Source organism: Lepidothrix coronata, unplaced genomic scaffold (assembly GCF_001604755.1).
Source record: "Lepidothrix coronata isolate B3197 unplaced genomic scaffold, Lepidothrix_coronata-1.0 Scaffold16, whole genome shotgun sequence".
Classification (NCBI taxonomy): Eukaryota; Metazoa; Chordata; class Aves; order Passeriformes; family Pipridae; genus Lepidothrix; species Lepidothrix coronata.
This window is the reverse complement of record NW_016690196.1, coordinates 7,867,316-7,890,293: the sequence shown is the minus strand read 5'-3', so window position 1 is coordinate 7,890,293 and position 22,978 is coordinate 7,867,316. Positions and strand designations below refer to the sequence as shown.

General features: G+C 41.9%; 1 protein-coding gene across 1 annotated transcript in view; it reads left to right on the top strand.

Moving 5' to 3' along the window:
• Positions 1-11,077: 11,077 nt before the first annotated feature.
• The window catches only part of KCNK5 (potassium two pore domain channel subfamily K member 5), a 35,250-nt gene continuing 23,349 nt past the window's right edge, over positions 11,078-22,978 (top strand). Inside the window, exon 1 of the mRNA XM_017806837.1 lies at positions 11,078-11,454. Coding sequence (XP_017662326.1) covers positions 11,269-11,454 — 186 coding nt within the window. The 5' untranslated portion in view covers positions 11,078-11,268. The remainder of the gene's footprint in view (positions 11,455-22,978) is intronic.

Sequence of the window (22,978 nt, the reverse complement as noted above, 5' to 3'; positions counted from 1 at the left end):
CTGAATGTATCTGAACTTCAGCAAGCTCAAAGAGAAGTGAGAGCAATGAAACTCAGCCCTTTTTCAAGTAATTTTTTTCCTGACTTCATTGGTTCCATTCATTTTCTGTGATACAAATTAGTCCTCACCTGGGGCATTTGCATTTACCTCTCTGAAATAAAAATTTAAATTGAAGCAGGGCTGGGAGGAGCATCCTGCTAGCTCAGAAAAGAGAGCTAGTGGTTTAGAAACAGAGCTGATGGTTCCTCTTTTTCTTGCTGGTTGAAGGGGCAGTGTTCATCTAACTGCCTCTCCTTCCTTCAGCTGGCGCCACGAGATTTCCTCTCCTCTTCCAAACTTCTGCAATTGCTGACACCCTTCTGAGAGTTCAGAGAATCGCAGTTTCTGTGTTTGAATAAAAGTGCTTTTCAGAACTTTGGCTCCAGAACACAGGAACCCAAAGAACTTGTGTATTCTCTGGCCTCCTTTCTATAATTATTTTTTTAGTTCTTTAAGATATGCTGATCCCTTGACAATTTCAATATTTTCCTGGAGAAAAGGAGACAATATGTGCTTTGTGATGAAGCTACAAGGAGCTTAGAAACCTGTATGTAAAAGACTATCATTAAAAGAATCTCTCTACCCAAGCGTGCACAAACCAGTCTTTCATCAATGAGGTACAGGACATCGCATTTTTAGGAGAATGGAGAAGGCCTTGGGCTGACCTGGTAGGATAAAACTGAAGGTTGACAGGTTACAGACATTTGGCAAGCCAAATAACATCCATGAAATACACAGTTCACTGTATGAAATTTCTCTGTTTCTAAAAGAATAAGTAAAGCTTGGTCAATATTTCTGTGGCCGTGAAGGCAGTGACATGATCCATTGGTAGATGCCGAGGAGCCCTGCTAAGCCTTGAGGCAGTCTGAGTGAGATGCACTCTGCTGCTGCTCCTCCACTGCTAGTAGCACCATTCTCCTGCACCCATCCCTGCCAGTAGCATCCCCCAAAGTAAGAGCTGTTGCCAGCACTGTGGCTGCAGAGAGGAAGCACTCCGCCCCCGGGCTGGAGCAGGTGGAGGAGAACCTGCAGGGGCCAGCATTCAAAGCAACCTTGTTAAGCAGCACGTGCCTGCCAGCAGTGGCATGCCCTGTGCATCTCCTCATTGCATGATCTGACATGCCCAGTGTCAGATCAGGATTAGGAGCTGAGATGTGGGCATGCATTCTCAAGAGATGATTCCTTTTGACCTCCTTCCTTCCCATGTGATGCAATTACTTAGAAGCCTCACAGTTCCAGGCTTTGACAGTTCAGAGGTCTGCAAAGGATTGAGCCAGACTTGTTTTGTATTGAGCATGAAATACATCTGGGACAATGGTTAGAATGAGACCTGTCTGTCTCTAAGACTTGGAGGATTTTAGAGTTATGGAGGGCTTGTATCCACCCCCTACAAAAATGGAATTTCTGAAAGAATTAATGGACTGTCTGTTTTTCAGTCAGAGGCTGGTTGGTTTTCATTTGTCTTATTGCAAGACATTGTTTTTGGAGAAACATATTTGGTTCAGCAGGTGTACTTGGGAGTCTTCACTCATGTCATCACAGCCACTGTACTCAACTGGTTGCAATTTTCACAGCAGTTTGGAAAGACAGATCAATGCTGTGTGCCAGGCACTATCTATGATACGATGTTCTATTAACTATCACTGCATGTAGCAGACACTCAGGCAGGAACATTTCTGAACAGAAATTCACTGAATGTTCATATATGAACAATGTATGAAGATGGACAACTCACGCAGGACAGAGCGATGGTGTAAAACCTTTTCCTTGCCATAGTAGTGGCAACCTTCATTCTTTGTCCTTATAGTTCAGTGGGCAGAAAGGCTTTGGTGGTCCTTTTCAGAATGAAAAGAAAAAAAATATCCTCACTCCTCCCAAATAATCTTTTGTTTTCTTTAAGCAAAATTTGCCCATGTGTAGAACTGTAACAAGAGTTATCTCCCACTTAGAGTCAACCTGAGCATTAAGTAGAACTCGGGTGTTGTAGAAATCATATCCTGGCCCTACACACAGGGCTGAAATTCACTCAATATTGTGCTGTGCACAGTCCTTTAGAGAAAAAGTCAATGCAAGGAATAAAGAATATACCAGTATTACTACTGTTATCCTATATATGTATCTGATTCCCTGTTGGCCCAACAAGTGCTGATATTACCTAAGAAGCAGCTTGTCCAGCTAGAAAACAAGCTGGCTGCAGGACTAGCTGTAGAGAAGATACTGTGAGAAGAACCAGAATACGAGAAACTGTCAGAGCTCAATGGGAATAAGTTATGTGCCTAAAACTGCTCCCAGAAGAATAATAAATCTTTCTAGTTTTGAGGCCTTTTTCATAGAGAAGATTTCAGAGCTCAGCTTTGTGACTGTGACTGTTTTAGCAGAGGGCTTTGCATGTTGCAGGTGGCCTATGTTGGTTTGAGTGGTTTTTTACAGGTGCCTAAAGGAGGATTTGTGAGTTCTGATATATTGCCTGGAAGTGGCCTCCCATATGTGAGATAACACTCAGTGTTACAGAAGGATATGACTTTTTGTGCTCTGTGTTCCAGTTTATGTGTAACCTCTCACACTTACCTACTTCACCTAAAACATAGCATTTGCATAGTTTTAAGAAATATAAATGTACTGGAAGCAGGGAAAATTCTACTGACTTTTTACTCTATGAATGCATAATGTCTGCCTTTCTGTGGAGCTAAGTTTAAAAGTTGGATCAGGTGTGCTGGAATCTTTTCTCCTACCCAGTCTGCTTAAAACCAGGCATAAATGGTGTAAAGAGACTGACCAAAAAAGGCAGAGAACTGGATATGCAGCTTTGAAATTAGTTCAGGAGAATATCAGAGTCATTCTTTCCATTGTTATTTGAACGCCCTCGTTACTGCATGGTACAGTGTATTCTTTGGAAAAGAAGTGCATCTGGGGGAACAGATTGGACAGTGTTATAGTTATTTTCTATTCACTCTGCAAGGTACAGACGAAAACATAATTCATTGCAGGGACTGACTGAATGGTGCATATTGCTTCTGTATGCATTGGCAAGCTGTCAAGCTGCTAGTGTGAGCTCCTCCTTACCCCTCACCCTGGTCCTGAGGTGGGGTACTCAACTGTTGTGAAAAGCATTTGTTGAACTGCAAAAGTCTCACATGGAAAAGACCAAGAGGTTTTTGATGTGCACCCTTAGCACTGCCAGATTCTATCTATATTATTCAGGGCAATTTTCCTCTCCCTTTCTTTTTCTCTCCACGCCACTCTTTGAAGATATTAAATCTTTCTATCCACACAGGACTGAATTCAGGCTTTATGTCTAAACCACAATCTAAATAAACAATGTTAGATTTCTGATATGGAAAACTGCCAGACTCAGAGGTATTCTCCACAAAGTGGAGACCATAAGGAAAGAAAACATTCATATTTGAACTGGATCTTAAAACTTGGGATCTCTGTTCAGAAACAGATATGAGTTTGCATCAAGACTAAATGGAGAAAAGACATTTTAGTTTAGTCATCCCAGATAAGAAAGCCAACTTTTTCTGGAAAATGAAAATGATAGCTGCAGTATCTGCTCATCATGTGGTCCTGTTGCCTACAACACAATCAGTGAAGGCCTCCCTTGGCAGTCAGCCTGCACAACCTTTCCTGCAGGCTCCATCCCACCCTTTCTTCCAGTGCCCAGCTGCTGGCAGTAGAAACCTGCCCACTGGATCTTGCCAGTGAGGCACCACATCAGCTTTTCCCACTGTCCTATGTTAATGATAGATATCAAAATCCCCTCTCTGCTTTACCTATGAGCCTCAGTAATGTCCTTCCTACACTGCTCTGTTAATATGTGTCAGATTTCCACACACCATGGTAATAGATATTCCAATTTTAATCTTTCCACATGGTTCTCCAAGCAGATTTGGGTGCCAGTGTTGCAGCATGCCCTACAAGCAGTTCAGCTAAAAGAGGGACAAAGGAATTTAATCTCTCTAAATGTCATACAAGGCATCTGAACATTCCAAAATAGAGTGGCAAAATAACTCACTTCCCACGGCTGAGAATAAATATTTGTTAGTTAATGTATAATTGTGTAACTAGGGCCTTTCCCAGTATTAGAAGGATATTTGAGGGGCATGCCTTTAGTTGATACATGCAGGTTTAATGATCTTGTCCCAAGTACTTGCAAAAGCCTGGTGTGGAGACAGGGCCAGAACTAAATAAGGCCTTCTTTATTAAGCAAGGCTGCTGTATTTGCACAGAACAGCAGAAGAAAGATGTTTCTGACAGTTCATTTATTGATCTGGCTTAGAGATTACTTATTTGTCATGTTTTAATAGCTCTGTGTTGATTATCGGTTCCTTTAGTCAAAATGGAAGTTGCATTGTCATCTGTTTATAATAGACACATACCGAAATAACATACAACACAGTTAACGTCAATTGGCAGGTTCTGGCCACTTCTGTTTAGTGAAAGCAGCACAGCTTCTTCAACTCAGCTATGGAAAATGATGTTTTTGGTAGGGCAGAGGCAGGAGCCATGTGATCTGTTGTAGACCTAGTACAATAATTTCAACAAGGCAGCCCAAGCCTGTCCATATGCTTGTGACACAGTGGCAGTAACGCAAGACTGTAAGCTTCAGACTAATTTGAGACTTATCTTGGACAAGGGGGAGTGAAGGGGTGGGGGAGCGTAGTTTCTTGCAGGACACATCTCTGCACTCAGACACGGGCTGCAGTAATCAAATCTCTTACGAAAATTAAGGGCTTCAGGCTTCTTGGTATATTGCCAGGGCAACCTTTACTTGGACAAAATGCTACTGGCTCCTCCTTCCCCTGTGAAAATTTCATCACAAAAGATGATGATGCAAATTGCTTTATAGGATCACAGACACACCTTTATTAACTCTGATTGTCACTGAATTGCAAAAGATTGGGGGTGAGAGTAGGGAGTGAAGCAAGCATAGAAGATGAAGCAGACCTAAGAGCCAGGCTCCCCAGCCTGGAGAATCTTTATTTTTGCAAGTATCCCCAGTCAGTGAGAGTTCTTGGCTGCTGAGATGAGTGAGCGTTTGCAGATTTGTCCCATTGTTTGCATACAATTCCTTGTTCCAAAGAAATCTTGCAAAAAAACACATGCAAGGAAAGCACTGAATTTTCTATCTTGACTGAAGCAATGCCATCTGCAGAGTTCACCCATCTGGATATTGATTTGATCTTAAAAAATAAATTAACTAGCCCATGTAGTTTTTATTTCCTCTTCCCCCCTTTTTTGCCTCTCTTTGGCAAAAGAAATAACTAATATTCAAAGGAAATGAGTTGTGAAACCTCTAACAGGCTGCTATAGTTATAGTTTCTATAACCCACGTTGGCACTGGGGGGCATTTGGCCTCAGATGGTCCTCTGGAATGAACAAAGAAGTTAGGGATGTTCACCTCTGTTTGGATGCCCTTAGAGAGCACCACATCCCTTTATCTTGATGGGGTCAGTGTTCCATTCCCCATATTCTTCTCTCTCTGTCCCTACCCAAATGCTTCAGAGATTTTTGCAGATGCACTGGTATAGTTAGGGGTTGTCTATTCTTATGCTCCCTGCCTTCTCTTAACTCTGCTTCCTGTCAGGCCTTTCCTACACCTCATTATTGGCACCACTGTGAGTCTGACCTGAGTTACCAGGACTTCCCCATGGAAGGAAGGAGGAGAGCAGCAATTTGAATACGCTACCATTCACTCACCGCTGCCTCAGCTTCCCAGGACTTTGTTCCAGTTCTGAAACAGAATGATGAACAGAGCACTGCTGAGGTGCTGCGCAATACGAGGAAAACCTCCAGCATCTGACTTGTTTTACCACCTCAGTCATGGGTTATCTTGCAATTTACTGTGACCATACACATATACATCCCTGTAAAGTCACTGTCAAGAGCATAGTGGTCACCATGAGTCTTGCTGTTAACTGAAGCACTAGACCAGGTGGATTTTTTTCTGGTGTTCTAACTCAGTCATTTTTGTGCCAAGTTGCCTCCCTAGAGTCATATCTGTGAGTGACCTGGATTTGCTTGCTACTTCTACACTGGGTTTTGGCATGTGAGAGGCACTCTTGGAAGGCAACAAACACTGAAATACAAGTTCCTCCAAACCCTCTTAATATCTCTCCTGATGATGGTCTAGGAGGGTAGAAAGTATAAGTTAAAAGCTACTAACAGCTTGCGAGCCCTTCCCTTGCAGGACAGCTGTGGGTGTTAGGGCTTAGTCTTTGCTATCTTCTTTCCCAATTCCACACATGATGGAGGAGGGACCACAAAGGACCACATGACAGGCAAAGGGCCTGTGGAGGTAGACTATGTCAGGAACTCTTGTTTTCTTCCAAAACTCCTTTAAGCATAGAAGGAAGAGGTACATGCATAGAAACAGCATGGGCCATGGACCTTCTCCATTCCAGGACACCAAGCACAAAAGCAACTAATATCTATAGAAAAAAAAATCTGAAAAATCCATACTCCTTTAACCGCTTGTAGCCAACTCTCTCACTTACTCAATCTTTTTTTTTTCCCAAGATAAGACCCAATCTCACCTCACAAGCTGTTGCTGCAGGGTTTGGAACAGGAGAACAGATGATAAGAATATGATCCTTTTCAATGTTTTTTTGGTGTATAGCTGTCTTCATTTGTTATCCACAAGGCTCTATTCACCCAGGAGGAAAAAAAAAAGCCATCAACCTCCCCTCTGCTTTTCCTCTGCCAAAATTAATGTGCTGACTTAGTTTCTATAAAGGGAAGAGAGGTAGGTGGGACCAGCTCTTCAGGCATGTTGACTAACAAAACGTGAGTGCTACACACCGTGCATGGAAGGGAGCCTGATGTGGATTTGGGAGCTGCCCAGCCACACACAAGGTCCTTCATTGCTCAATCTGGCACACAGATATGGAGCTGTGTAACCTAGCTGGGAGATGGGGGAGACTAACAGCTCCTTGAATTCTCCCCTGTAATCTACCCCTATCACATTCAGGCAGTAACACTGGAGAAGGTATGTACTGTGGGCACTGCATGACACCAGATTGATAAAAGTTAATTTAAACAAATCTCAGAGCAATGTGCAGGCATTCATCCATATTACTATATACAAATAAAATTTAACTCCTTCTTAATGACACAAAAATAAGACTTGACAGTGATGTTTTACATAACAAAATAACAGATTGTTGCATATTCACTGACTGTTACCATGGTGCTCAGCTATCCTTGAGCATACTGTCTAGAGCAGGAATGTGCTCTGGGTATCATGATGGTAAAACCCAGTCCAGGACTGACATTGTACAAGTTGGGGTTTTTTGAAGAGCTGTATGCTGAACTGCTTAGATCACTGACATGAATGTCAGTGTGAAGGACTGTCATAAAACGTTTGGCACAACCACTGAGGCCATGGTGGAGCAGAAAGAGAAGGCCAAAGTATTTCTTTTTAAAGTATTTTGAAGGAAAGCATGTTTCATCATCCAGTGACTTCTATGGATGGCTGAGGAACAAGGCAGTCAAGGAAATACATGCAGAAAAAATGTTGAAATACATAGGCTTCTTCCTGATGAAGACATTTCTCTTGAGCACTGCAGGTATCTCAGTGCAAAACTGATGATCCAAATGCATATTTCTCGTTGAACTTATTACAGCCATTCCACACAGGTATTGTACTCATCACCAGTTATTCATTAAGCAACATGACTAACATCTGTCATGTGGTGTTTGTTCACTCATTATCTGCCTATGAGTGAAGAAGTCTGTTGCAGTGGTATGCAGATTGTTTTGGTAAAGGTTTTTATTATTTTTTAATATGATTTACTATGTGTTACTCTACATTCAGGGCATAAAATCGCTTTGTGTAAATACTTAAGCCAAAAGGTATGAACAATCCCATGGAGAATTTTTTTTAACTTTCTATAAAATTCTGCATCATCTGCAGACCAGCCTTACCCTATCTGTGCACACTGGACTGCACCAAAGAAGCCAAACGGCTTAAGGTAGTCACGATAGTACACTCCTGAACTTAGTTCAACCTTCCGTGGCTAGATGTATAACACTTGAAGGCAATGTTGAGGTGTCCAAATTTCAACAGATAAAGAAAAGATGCAGAGTTGACAGGCCCTGAAAACAGTCATCAACCAGGCAAAACCAGACTCCTAAGTGAAAAATGGTAGAGGCTTGAAGAGAGGCTCATAGTTCATACTCAGTACAACCTGCAGTCTCTGCCACTACATAACAGGTTTGCTTTGCCCAAATAATGTCTTTTAGTTGCTCCATCTAAATCATATTCTGACATTTATTAATTCATTTCAGGCTGTTCTAGGAAACATCTGTACAGCAAATGTGTCTTAGACACACATCTTGGATGATAGAGATTTCCTTTTGGACTGGACAGCCTGAAATAACGACCTATGCAAATAGTACAAATGATTGATACTTGTGGTATTGCTCACCACAGTGCTATCTGCTGGTTCTCCCTTGATTTTTAATGAGATTTAAAAGCCTGTGAGTGAATAACCCCAGCCTATTCATCAACTTAGCCTAGCATGAAAAGCTGTGGGGCCTATGTGGCAGGTGCTGTGGGTTAACAATAGGGTACTGTTTAATCCAAGGGAAATAAAGAGGAGAAAAGGGCCATGAATAAAAGGATATGGGATCTTTTATGAGGTCAGGAGAAGCATTTTGGATCAGGAGGTGCAAAGACAGGTTAGCTACAGAAAATATTCCTTCTTGCCACACTCCTTTGGCCAGCAGCATGAAATTATACCTTGTAATTTGTTCTGCAAAAGACAATGGAATCAAAGTGAAATATCTAAATGCAAGAAGTTTACTGATACTCAGTGGATCACCCCTACTTGTAAGACTAGTTGATTAGGGTTCCTTGGGGAATAAACTATTCTTCTGGATATTGTTCCTTACCAGGCTCATCTCTTTGAAACTCAGGGAAACACAAGGAGAGAGTCTAACAAGTGCAATAGCATTTCAACACAGGGAAAAATGATATGTGATTTACAGGTCTGTTTGTTTTTAAACACTGACTCAGCTAACTGAGAGCACTAATTATGCAATCAGTGATTGGGAGGTTAGAGTGGAAAGTAGAAACGTTGAATCAAAATTGCAAACAAACTTTCTATAAAACGCCTGAAAGTGTTTTTGCTTGTCTGTGCTCTATAACTGCAGTGGGTTCAGGGTCATTCCTGTTATTCCTTGTGCCTTTAAGATACTGTTTCTATGTATAAATGTGCCTTTAGAGACCTAAAGACAGATGGAGAAGAGTACAGTTTCAAAATATAATCAAATACCTTCCCATTACGAAGCACAGATGTTCAGGGTCAGGAACACACAAGTGTAGTATTGCTGTATCGTGTCAGGCTACCGATGCTGCTGTTGGACTAACCTAATCATTTGCAGGTGACTCAGAAGAAGGTGCAAGAGCACGAAAAGGAAAATTGTATCATAGTTTGCCTACTGAAAGAGTTCTTCAACACTTTCAGTCACTTGCCAAAAGTATTTATATACCTTAGGATTTTGAACTTTACTTTTAAATTAGTGAGTGAAGCAATGATGGATGCTCACATTATTATGTGGCCAATGGCTTTTCAAATTTTGCAAAGGTCTTGGGCCAAGTGATAACATCTGGGAATAATTTTCATGGGGTAATTGTGCATCATGAGGTTCTTCTTTTCCTTTGAATTCGAAGTTCTGCCTTACAACTTCATGAAGCATCCCCCATTTTTGCCTTAATAAAAAAAAGGTTAGTGTAGTTTCCTTATGACACTATTTTCTACTTGTTTCCTTTCCCTTTCCCATTCTCCTCCATTCCCCCTCCTCCCATTTCAACTACATCTGCAGGAGAAATTTCAGCTGGCCTTTTGGATTGTGTACTCCAACTGATGTACCTATACAACCCAAAATCCTTAGTGTTGATGCAACTGATATGAACGACTCTATTTCTTGCCTGTTTACTTCCTGTTGGGGGGGCTAGAAAAGTAATAAAACAAGTTCCTTGTACAAAAACAGTGTTTGTAAGATGATCCATGTAAGATGAACTGTGTCCGCACCAGAAGCACTTTGCCAGGGTGCATGACACATTGCTGTATTCTCTCCCTGTCCCATTTAACCCCATTTCCAGCCCTATTGATTTAAAGCAGTCAGGTTGCCTTCCTCCTGCCTGGAAGTGTGAACACGGAGTAGCGTGGGCTGCTTCACAAACAGGGAGAGCTTCAGCCTGGAAGGGGTTTTGACCATCTCATGGAAAATTACTACCCGCTACCTCTCCCTCACTCCCAAACACACAGAGAGCATGCACAGGAACATTTATTAAAGGTACAAAATGCACGAAGAAGGGAGATGCAGTGTCTGCTCTGAAGAATCTGTAATGCACACGTCTGGACGACGTCTCAGGGGAGGGGTGAAACCTGCCGACAGACTTCTTATTTTCTCCTCAGATCTCCTGCTCACCTTTCCCCCACGCTTCCACGCATCCGGGAAAGCCACAGCCCTCGTTTCACAGCCTGCCGGCGTCGAAAACGAGAAATTACGCTGAACCTTCCAGCACGAGGGAAAAAGCAAAAGAAAACTGAGCGACGCTACCCCTTCTTCCCCTAACTAAAGAGAAAACACGGAGGGCAACGCAGGGCTCCGGGCGCAGGGACCAGCCATGCTCTGGGGGCACATGGCCGGGGCCAGGGTCGCCTCTCGGCCCCCACACGGGCTCCCGGCGGCCGTGCGGGCAGGGCGGGACGCGGGGAGGTCGCGGCTCTGCTCCCCTTCCCCTGGGCGGCCCCTGGAGGGCGGGCGCTGGCCGGACCCCCCTGCCGCTCTCCCGCTCCGAGGGGACCGCCCGTCCCTCGCCACGAGCCGGCTCCGGGAGTGCCCGGGGCGCCCCGCCGGCCTTTCCCCCGGCGGCGGCCCCGCATGCGCGGGCGGGAGGGGAGAGGAAGCGGGAGAGCACCAGATTCAAATCGCTGCTGAGAGAGGGAGGGAGGGGAGAGAACTGGGGGAAGGAGACAGCCGGGGGGAGTGGAGCGAAGCGGAGGCGGGAGGAGAAGAGAGTGGGAGGGGAGTGTGGAAGACTAAGGGAACGCGGTAGAAGCCGGGAGAGGAGGCACGGCGGACAGCGCGGGCAGGCAGAGCTGTCAGGGGAAGGACAGTGCTGCTTCGGGCACCCACGGCCGCAGCGCGGGGCAGCCGCCCCGGCCCGCCCGTCCGCCGCGCTCCGCCCGCCCGCCCTCCGTCCCTCCCGTTGGCACCATGGTGGACAGGGGCCCCTTGCTGACCTCGGCCATCATCTTCTACCTGTCCATCGGGGCCGCGATCTTTGAGGTGCTGGAGGAGCCCCACTGGCGCTCGGCTACCGACGACTACAAGCGGCAGAAGACGGAGCTGCTCAAGCAGTTCCCTTGCCTGGGCCAGGAGGGGCTGGACAAGATCCTGCAGGTACAGCGGGTGCCGCCGGGGCGGGAGCCGGGCCCAGGGCTGGGGGTGCCGGGCGGCGACAGCAGCAGGTGCTGCCGGGCGACCCGGAGCGGAAAATCCCGCGCCCGCGGGCGGGCTGGGAAACAAGCCGGTTCCCGGCAGAGCCCGACCGCGTCTGTGCCTTCACAAAGCCCGGTGCCGAAAAACTGTCCCTCGAGCGGGAGTGCTTGATCGTTCCTGACTTCTTAATGAAAGAGCCAATAAATGGGTCTGCGTTTCCTCCTCTGTCCCCCCGAGTGCTGAAGGAGCAGAGGGTTGTTTTCGGAGCTGGCTGGCCGGCCCGGGGTGCCCGCCCGGAGCGCGCTCCCGCCAGCCTGCCCGCCGCTCAACCCGCGCCCGTGAATGCGGCTCTTGTTGTAGCACCCGGGGTGGTTCCTTCTGCCTCAATGGATGGTGTGTTGCGGGGAAGGGAAGGTGAAGCCATGTGTCTCGATCCTCTGTCTGATTTCCTTTTGCTTCTTTTCTTTTTTTTTTTTTTCCCTTCCCTTACTTAAATGCTGAAGAGGTGCCTGTGGGTCCCGGAGGTCAGTCGGGGTAACTGGGGGAAAGAGTGCAGGGCTCGCACGGAGGGATGCTCGCAACTCTTGCGCTCATACACTTTCCGAGACTGACTTCTTTCTAACCCGTGAGGAGTTGATAATCGTCCTGTCTCGCTCACCTGGCAGAATGTCTCTTCAAAACTAATTATTAATCGATAGCGTGTATAAATTCCGAGAGCAATATAAACTTGATTAGTGCTTTTTTATGGATATAGTATCTATTAAAACGTGGTGGCAAGCAAAGGTGAACCATGTAAAACAAGCTGCCCGGATATGTGGGGCTCCACTGGTAAGAATGAATCATTTATTTCAGAAATGTTTATACCGAGTAAATCTTCTGCTCATTGTGTTTTGGATTGTTTTTAAAAACTTATTTTATTTTCAAATCCACTAAAAGTCTGTTAAAATGCTAAAATACGAAAGAATTCGAAAGTGGCTCATTAGTTCTCTTGGTGTAATAGATACAGTGCAAGCTTAGAAGAGTATGGGCTCCTGATCCTACAAGTTTGTGGTTTAAGTTCTCTTTCTTCAGTTGGTGGCTGCCTTCTGTCTGCTTCAGATAGCAGAGCTTTCTGGTTGTTGTGTTCTTATTGTTACCATCTTAGGACCCTGTTAAGTGTGTATTTGTGGTATAAAGTGGAACAGGTGGATGGAGGCTTGAAACTATTAGGGGATGTTAGAAAATGAAAGATGTACTATTCATTTTGCTTTTGTACTATTTGTACTATTCAACAGCTTTTGCTGTTCTGGAATCTTAATGAAATCTTACTCTAGGTTATACCTCAAACCTGTTTTAAAGTCCTCAAGAGAAAAACCTCATTTGGATTGGATGTGCATGAAGGCTGACATGCTTAACTTGCTGCAGACATAATGCAAAATCTACGTTCTGCCTCAGTTTAGGAGGAAATTCATGTTGGTATGAGGGAATCATAAGTTCTTTTTTTTTTTTCCCATGATCCCTATCATAATTAATCCTGAAGTGGAAGAAAGATTCTTCTTAAAGTACAAGATGACAATGAAAAAATATTGAGGGCCTTCCCTCTTCATTACATGTTAGCTCCTGGTGATAGTCTCATATTCATGTGGTTTGAGTTTTGCCTCTGTACTACTTCCAATCATATCCTACTTTCCATGTCCAGTCTTGCTGGTCTGATCCCTCATAGATATTCTGTTGTTGTCCTAACCTCAATTTAGCTAAAATGTAAGTCTTACTTTGCCTTTATTTCACTCTTACTGGTTACTGGAAACTTAACTGCCTGCTTTCTTTCAGAGTTGTAGTTTTGCTCCTGTTCTTATTCAGCTTCTATTTGAGAAGTGATGGGCAGGGGTGGAGTGGCATTTCTGACAGAGAAGAATGGTGTGGTGAAATCTAACCTAGCTGAAGCTAACTGTGATGGGAGAAATCATGTAAGGGCATCAGGATTCTGTCCTGAGTAAGCTGTAAAGCATATCAGAAATAGTCTTTGTCCTTTCTCAGCCACTATCAATGCTGCTTCTGTTGGGTTCTGCTGAATCTTTAAAACATTACTAACGTCTTTGCTCTTTCACAAATCCTGATCATTCTCATATTAAATCTTCAAATTTATTTTCTTGTGATAAATCCAGAATGTTGTTGATTTGAAAATGGTCATTTAATACCCCCTGTCCCCACTTCTGTTTTGTTCCTCTGAGCCTCTTCCTCTAGCCTCTTCCATGAACTCCCTGAATTTGTTGTTGGGATTTTGCATGGTTTAACTAATTTTCTATGCTGTTGTGTCCTTTTTTTTTTTTTACAAGTGGCTTCATCTTGGAGCGTTTTCTTTCACTTCTTTCACTCTGCTTTTGGTTTCTGCTGACACTCATGTCACTCTACAGAGCCACATTGAGCTTTGCTGTTATTTTGCTGATGTTCTTTTTAATATCCCCATTTAAGACACACTGGATAAATTTCTTCAATAAATATCACCAATTTTTTTTAGAATTTTAAATGGTTGTTAGTAAAATGCAAGGATGCCAAGGAATGTTCAAGCTGAACTCACAATACCAATTTTGTTTCAAGAAGCAGCCTGAAAGGTGACAAGGACTGACTTATTCAGAGACTGGTCTCTCTGCTGCCCTTGTTCCCCACCCAGGTTAGCTCAGTGTTCCTTTGAGCCTAATTTTAGCTGTAAGTGCAATGGAAACTCTGTGTGGAATGACTACAAAACTAGACCTGTATGGTTAATCTGAAGTACTTTAAAAGAGAAGTAAATCATCAGCAAAGATTCTCAACTCACATACAGACTAGTATCTATCTCTATACCAACAGTTCAAGTGATTACAAAGTGAGCTGTATGTGGTGAAACACTTTCTAAGGTTTGTATTCTGTAATAAAAATTTCACAACGTATTACGGTAGAAATACACTACAATAAATGTTTGCTGAAATGTGTTAACACGCTTTCAGAAATCTACAGAGTATTGTAGGATATGCTAAAAAGAAAGCCTTTTCCCCCAATCCTGAGAAATGCCTAAAAATAAAATTGTTTAAAAACAGCTTTTAGGAATCTCTCGTATGAAGAACCCATCTGCTTTTAATTGTCATGAGTACCATATTACTTACCATAACTAGAAGAGGTAAAGAAAGTACTTAAACAGTCTTAGAGCAATGCTATGTAGACCCTGATTTTAAAGGTGACTCACTCTGGGCAGTGTATAGGCTGGTTGCTGCCTGCCCATCTTCTTCTGGGTAAAGCTGATTGATCAAATGAAAATGTGTCTGAGATGCTTCACATGGCAATTTATTTAAGCCTCCAAAGACCCTCAAGCACAACTGTGTATTGACACAAGGAACTGTGTAATCTCTCCTCACCATGTACAATTACTTTGGAAAAGAAACGTCTCAAACCTCTGGAATATCTGCAAAAATTAACACTTTTAATATGGATATTATGGCACCATATTTATTGTCATTGTAGAATCTTAAAAGTAGTGTAACCCCTTTGTTGATAAAAGTCTATGGCTTGTGGTTGCCATTTGTTTCAGTGGCCCTGAGTCCTGGGACTCTTTAGGAAGGGGGGGACAAAGCAGAGATCCACAGTGATGGCATCTTTGCTTACCCTGCTGTAGGAATAAGTTTTGCAGACCAAAGAAAATGTAAGGTGATTCAGTCATTTCCCTCTTCTCCAGCTCCTTACTTTTACTCTTTATTGCTCCATCCTGATTGTGAAACATCAGCTTAATGATAAAGGAGCTATTCATGCAAGGAGGTGCCCTCTCGACCCTCATGTCAGTATTCACATGAGCAAAGGTTTGCCAACCCTGGGCCACGTCTTATTTACCAGGAAATCTTTTACTGGCCTGCTATGGTCATCAAAAAATTAAATGCTTCCCATTGATAAACATCAAGGCTGGTGAAAAGAAAGGGAAAAAATTGAAGATGAGTGAAAATGGTTACTTTCAAAACAGCAATAAAATGAAAAGAGAAACTGCTGGTTCTCTTTAGGGTAAACAGGCAAACATACTGAGTACGAGAACAAATAGTTGAGGTCTTTATTTGAAAAGCATACAAGACTCTAAACAGGCCTGAGAGAACTTTAGAAACCTAAATGTTTAGTCCTAAAGGCCAGTGCTGTGAACAAACATTTGGAAGACTTTTAAGGATAGCTGCTGCTGGGATATACATGGCACATGGTTCATGTTAAAGGAAGTAACAGTTAAGTGGATTAATAATAGTTTCTCCCCTCGGTTTTTTAAAACCAAATTGTCCTATCCATTCACAAGTACCTTCAGGTACATTTACAGGATTTTGGTTTGTGTTTGAGTATGCTGAAGATTGCTTCTAGATTTGTATATTCTTGGAACTTGCTTGTTTTATTATGAAAATAATAATCTCTGATTTTATTTTATGAAAAATAATCTCTGATTCTGAACATTGTTTCCCTCTTTGCTTTACTTTCAAGCTTCTACCTCAAGGTTTAAATCTGTGTGCAGTACTCTTGAGAGTGTCTGCAAACTGTAGTTTTCTTAAAAACTTGAACTATGTTTTAAATGCTCTTTGTTAGCCCAAATTTCAATACAGATGATGGCTTTTGCTTACACTTTGTATAGTGATTCTTTTCAATGTAAAGCTTATAGGGGCATATTTTTCCTCTGTTCATCAGGAGATGCATAAATGAGATTCTAGACTTGAATTTATTGGTTTGATCTCTAGCTTCCTGATCCTTTCCATGGAGGGTACTGATTGTGGGGTAGATAAATAGGGGACTGAATTCATTAGCTGGAATGCCAGTTGACTTCCCCCTTTCAAGACTAAGCTGTTTTCGTAGGCTGAACAAAGTAAAGCTGAGCATCTGTCAGATAAGGACAAGTGACTGCCAATGAAATATCTTTAAGTGCAAAGTTGTTAATAACTACATCTAATAGCTCTCATATAAAAACTTGACAGTGTAAGTTAAAGCTTATGCCTGAGAAATAGCTATTGCTAGATTTTTTGAATTTATATCTTGAATTATGCATCCTCTAAGGTAAGCAGGGATGAACTGATATTAAAAGGTAGGATCACTGTCCACAGCCAACTAAGTTGTCTCAGAGTATGAGTTATGGATGTTGCCACTGCAGCATTAGGAGAAAAAAACTGAGGACAGGCAGCACAGAATCCCAGAATAAATTAGGCTGGAAAAGACTTTTGAGATCAAGTCCAGCATTTGACCAAACACCACCATGTCAACCAGACCATGACACTAAGTGCCATATGCTGTCATTTCTTGAATGTCCTCAGGGATGGTGACTGCACCGCCTCCCTGGGCAGTCCTTTTCAATGCTTAACAACCCTTTCTGTGAAGAAATTCCTCCTGATGTCCAACTGCATTATCCCACAGCTTTTCTCTGTGCGTTTCTACACATAAAATCATATGTAAGCAGGCATGCTTTTCTGTTGTGTTTTCTTTTTTGTTTTTTTCCCTTTTTCCCTGTTTAACTATTAAATTGTTTGAACTTTCTTGGAACATAGTTAAACAAAGCTGATAGTGCATGCACTGCAACTCTCTCTGCTGATGGAGCAATAGTAATCGATCAGAAGTTATCATTTTCCTGCTATGGGGCTTTTCCTTTTTCCTGTTACAGACTTAATCCTGGAGTGTTTCTAGTATGTTGTCCTTCTGTTACCTTAGAACTGAATGTTTGTGTTACCTTACATGTTATGTTCTGCTACTAGGTGTGTTTTTTGGCATGCAAGCAGATTTGTCAGTTATCAAGAGCTTGTTGTCCTAAAATATCTTGGAACCCCTGCTTTGGTTCATACTGTATATGTGGTTATTGCAAGATACCTTCTGTAGCCAGTGAAGGTACAGTGTAATGATGACTTTGTATAGATTTCCTTTTTTTAAACAAATTGCTGTTTGTGCTATTAATACTAATTAAACATAATTAGTTGCTTTGCTTTTCCTTCAATGCTGCTGACTTTCAGAACAATTGTATTCCTTGCTGGTACTGCAAGTAGATGTCAACATAGTAACATACAACCAGAAGCAAGCTGAGGACAAGTGGCAGTCAATAATCTGATCAGCTGGGGAGCAAAGGAGAATGCTTTTGCACTTTGGTGCTATGGACCTGTTGATGATAGTGCCTGTGATTCACAGGGGTTTTATTTTGTCCTGGCTTCTGTGAGACCCCTAAAAATGTAGTTAAATTTCTTCATGGAGTATGTCTTTAGGTTTTGTTCAGTCCAAAATGAGTACATGCCATAAACTGAGTCTGCTCTGTAATATGTAACAGCATGTGGTAACAGGACAGCTGGAAGAATTGCATTCTTCAGTTAAATTAAAAGGCCACTGTGGTCACACCTGAAGCATCTGTGGTGCTGCAGACATCCTTAGAAGAGCCACACTTAAAGGCAGATTGAACCTTTAAAATTTAGCATGCAAGATGCACTCTGCATTTTTACTAGCTCTATCTCCTGAAGAGATGGTTTAGGCTTGAGGGTATAATTTTGTCTTATTTTATTTCCTGTCTTCGTTCTGATTAAGGTCCCTCATCAGCATTGCTGATTCGAGTATTACTAGATCTTTTCTTTAAAGCACCAGGGAACTTCAGGCTGGTTGTTTGTTTCCTGTGTATGGTGGTGTTATTTTATCGTATCTTTTTATATAAGAGTTCTTAGATTTTACTGTGTTAGTTATGTACTTACCAACATTTGAATTGTAGGCAGGAGAGATCCCTCCTAGGCATGCCTTGCCCTCATAGCTCTACTTACAGTCAAATCAGTAAGGAAGTTATTTCTTTTTCTTTTTTTTCCCTGCATTGTGTTGTGTGAACTCGAGCGGATCACGGGCACTGTTAGGTGCAAAATAGCTTCTGAAATGTTTTAAAATCAAACCTCATACTCTGTTTTCTTAAAAGAAAGAAATGTAAGTGATAAAAAGGGAGTAGGAAATTAATAATAGGTTGTGTATCATAGCCTCTGTACCCTCTATTGAATCTGAAATCAATTTTCTTTTCTAACCACATGTGCATGTGTAGCGTTTCTTACGACGGGTCTATTTTTTCAACCCCTGTTGTGGGATCAGTAATCCTATAAAGTGGCTGATCTGTAGCAATATTTCTGCCTTAATGAAAAGGTAGACACGGATTGTGATTGAGCAAACTGGTAAATACTAAATTGACTTTGTTCTGTGCCGGCATCTTGCAAATATTGTGTAAGCAGGTTCCAACTGCTGAGAAACAAAACTATGTGCCTCTTTGAAGTTGCAGCAGGTGTCAAAATGTCCCAGTTGCACCTATCACAGGTCTCTGAACTCTGGTCCTTTTTAACAACAAAGATGACAGTTAACATTCATTTGGACTGCAAAGTAAATCATAAGATTGTCAAAACTGACAGTGAGTGATAGCTAATGGAACTTGAAGATAATTCTGCAAAGCGTTGTGAAGGTTTTGAGGTGGAAAGCACAGATATGATACAGTATTTTTGGTGGCTTGGCTAACCTATCACATTAATCAGGGATGACTTCGCTGAGTGACCTCCAAATGCTTGTATTGCTGCTCCTCTTTGCTACTCTCAACCCACTCCAAAGGAGTAAAAAAAGCTTTGAAGAATCATGTGTGATCCCTTGCTAGAGAAACAGCAGCTTAAGTATTCTAGTTCTCACCTGTGAGAGGAGTAAGGTTGATGAGTCTCCTCCAGATACCTTAGAAACAGGAGAGGTGTTTGGAGCCAAGCAACTGTGTAAAGAGAAGGGGTCCAACCAAGCTTACTGGTCATACTGACTTCTCCCTTGGCTTCTCGTGCATTAGTCTGGCTGGAATCTTCAACCTACCACACACTCAGCTGTTACAGTTGCTGTTAACCAGCTTCAGACTGTAATGCAAATATGTTAAAATCAGGTTAGATAGTTGACCTATGATGATTTGCCACTTAAGTTAGAATTTCAACCTTCTGGCCTGTCTAAGTTGTGTGTACGTGACTGCAGAATGATAGAAGGCAGTTCCTTAATCAACAATTGCCTTGTTGGCACAAAGGTTTTTTAAGGGCATTGGAGTTTATGCTTCACTCTTTCTTATTTCTATTGGTGCACTCTGAAAGCTTTTCACCTGTGTCATTACTAATTTGGCCTTTTAAAATAATACATGTTTGTTTGTATTTAAAATAATACATGCATGTTTCTGATTTTTTTTTTCTTTTTTACAGCTTTTGGGGTGGAAGGCAGGAAAGGGAGAGGAAGAGTGAAAACCTTTGAAGTTGATGCTATTGTAGCAGTAAACCCAGTCAGCTTTATTGTGTCTCTACATTATTTGTTACAGTAATGCTAGATTTTCAGGTAGCTTCTTAACTGGAGTGTAAGATAATTGCACTTTTCATGAAGTTGCTACAAAGTCTGCAAGGTCTTAAAGCTCTCAACTTGATGAATGAAATGAGCATAGATGTCTTTGTCTTAAACGGAAGCAAAATATAGTTCCCATTTTGAGAGTACCTTGGATTTATTTGCATGTGTTTTAATAATGCTTGTTCGACTCTGCTACCATTAGACAGTTGGTTATTTGGACAGACATCCTCACAGCTGGCTGCTTCTTGTTTCCTAGTGGAGAAACACTGCAATAAAATAGTTTCACACCAGACATTGACTAGGTGCTTTCAGATGAATTTTGTGCATCTTAGGAAAACCCATCTCACTTATTTGATGTAACTGCAGCTTTCCTGTGGTTTTGATGACTCCCTTAGCATCTTGTATGCTGAGCAGCTTTTTAAGCTTGAGGGTTCTCTACTTAGAAATGTGCAAGTGCTTTCTCTGTCTCAGCTTCTGAGAAGGTAATAGATGCCTGCTGAACAGTCAGAGAAGTCAGTTGCAGGAAATCCGGGCTAGGAAGGAAAAGTGTAACAAACAGAAGGCAGCAACTATAGTGCTTTTGCCAGCTGATCCCTCTTCCCTTTAATGCAGTGGCAAGAAGATGACAAAGTGGTTTGACTTTCATATGTCCTCAGGGATGGGACAGTTGAGAAGTGACAGGGCAAGAAGTTGTTAATTACCTGCCACACTGTACACTGCTCTTTGCCTTCAGCTTGTCTCATGCTGTTGTTCAGAGGAGACCGCATGGGAAATTTCACGAATCTGGAAGTGTGCACGGTCTTAAAGTTGAAAGATTTTTCAGTTGACTAAGCTTACCTTTTCACTTATTCAAAAGCCTTTCTACAGGATATACACAATTACTTGTTCACTGTTGGGTTTTGACCAGGAACTAAAAGTGGTACGGGATGGAAAAGACTATTGAAGAATTATTGAAGAAGTCTCTGCTCTGCTGTCTTTGGTTGTTGGTTGGAAGCTCTTTTGGGAAGAAAGCCCATTCTGTGTACTTAGTAGTATAGTGCTGAGTGTATTAAAATAGCAGAAGATTGTGTTTCAGTGGACATGGTTGTGTGAGTGGTTTTTATGTTATACTATTCCTGCAGAAATATGGTTTGTGTGCTGACACAATTGTGTTTAAGAAATTTTTCGAAATTTCTTAATTAATCAAAATGTTTAAATTCATAGCCAGTTTGTAGCAGCAAACTAGTGCTACTGCCAGTCTAATTCACTCCCCCAGAAGAAGAAACAAGATAGACTAGGCAAGCTATACTATTACAGGTCTGAGAGTGTGTAGATCAGACAGTTTCCTAGTGCACTTATCTTAGCTACTGATCGCACTTATTTCTAACCTGCAGTAACTGTTTCTCTGTTTGAAAACAATTGTTCAGAGCAGCCTCCACTCTTTCCCCAGTCCTCCTCAAAGATCACTCGGGCTAATCTGGTGTTGAAGAGATTTATAGTAAGGAACATAAAACATTTTGTTTCAGGTTAAGCCCTGGATAAAGCTGAATACATAGTAACAGAAATCTCAAAGCAAATAGCGTTTCTGTGGCAGATTTTTCCCTCTTGTTACACCTCTTAACATAAACCCATCACCTTGCTTTTCATACAAAGCATCCTGTACATATTGACATTGGAAGCCTGCCTTGCCTTGCCTCACCTCCTCCTCCTGCTGCCTGATGGAACAGTACAGGGAAAGAGACTAAGTGTGGTTGAGGTTCTGTAAAGTTTTTGGTTGATCCTGGAAACCTTGTTGTTTGTTTGGCTTAACAATATGAGTTAATAAAGGTACTACCTTAAAGAGTTAATAGCCAACAGGGTGTCTTTTTCTTGATCCTCTTCTGTAGTTCAAAATTCTACTTGATTAAAAATGTTGTTACAAGTAGTAGTACTCTGTTCCACCCAAGTCTGATCACTTTCATTTTTTTGATTTAATGCTGTTGGGACAAATAAGATTTTTATTTGAGCATATGTAAGCTCATTGGACTGTCAGATAAGTAACAGTTGTTTCACCAGGACCTGCCTTCTTTTTTTTTTTTTTTTTTTTACTTTTTTTCCCTTAAGATAGGTTGTTAAATAGGAAATGAAATGTGTGATTCTACTAGCACACTTTGGCAGCAGCTTCTAGCTTGTCTTCAGAGGGGCAAGACCTTTAAAGTCATATTGAAATCCAGAGCAAAAGTACTTGTGAAACCAAGAGTCTACAACATTTCCTAATACCTAAGAAACAGTTTTTAGATTGTTCTAAAACAGTGACTTTCTGTAAATTTCTTAATCTGGAGCGTATTTTAATGCATGACTATAAATGGGAGAGAGTGCAGTATGCTTCTTAATGCAATGTTACTTTATGCTGCTATTCATTCACTGAGTTAAAAAGCTTATTTGGGCCTCTGTAAGCAAAGCTGTCAAGCTTGGATCACCTGTGTTTTGACTTGTCCTAATTAACTATTCTTATACACTGAAAGCAGGGTAGGAGCAGGGGAAGCTTCATTTTAGACTCGGCTTCCTCATCTACTTCTCTTGTGTAGTATCAATGCTTTTCTGTCCAACCCCCTCCATCTAGTAAATTCATCTCAATAAACTGTTTTTATTGACAACGGGACTGTTTTGGTTCCATCTAAATCTGCTTAAATCAATTGCAACTAAACTGAAATACATTATTTTGGAAACTCAGTCTGCTGCATGGGTTACCCTCTGCTTATGCAATCGGTACCACCTCTGTTGCAAGAGTCTCATGCAAACACTGTCTGGTTTTAACCCTGCCTAACACAGGTCACCAGCTGGTGTGAGGGCTTGATTAAACTCTTGACTCTTCTGCTTCCACTTTCTTATCTCTGAAATGGGGGCAACAGCATTTTCCAAAGCCCTTTTAAAGGGGAGTTGGCTACATTAGTCACCGTGTATGTATTCAGATAGGAAGGAAGTCTAATCTGCTATTATAGATTATTCCAATGCCTTAATTTCAGCTGATGCAACATAAAAGTTATTGAAATACTTTTTCTTTTTCTCCATCCAAGGCAAAATGCGTTATAAGCATAAGACAGAAGTCCTTAAAATTAAGCTGTAGCTATGAAACAGTCTAATAGGTATTATTTCTGAATGAGAATAATTGGAGGCTAATGAAAAGTTGGGACACTCAGCATCTGCAGAA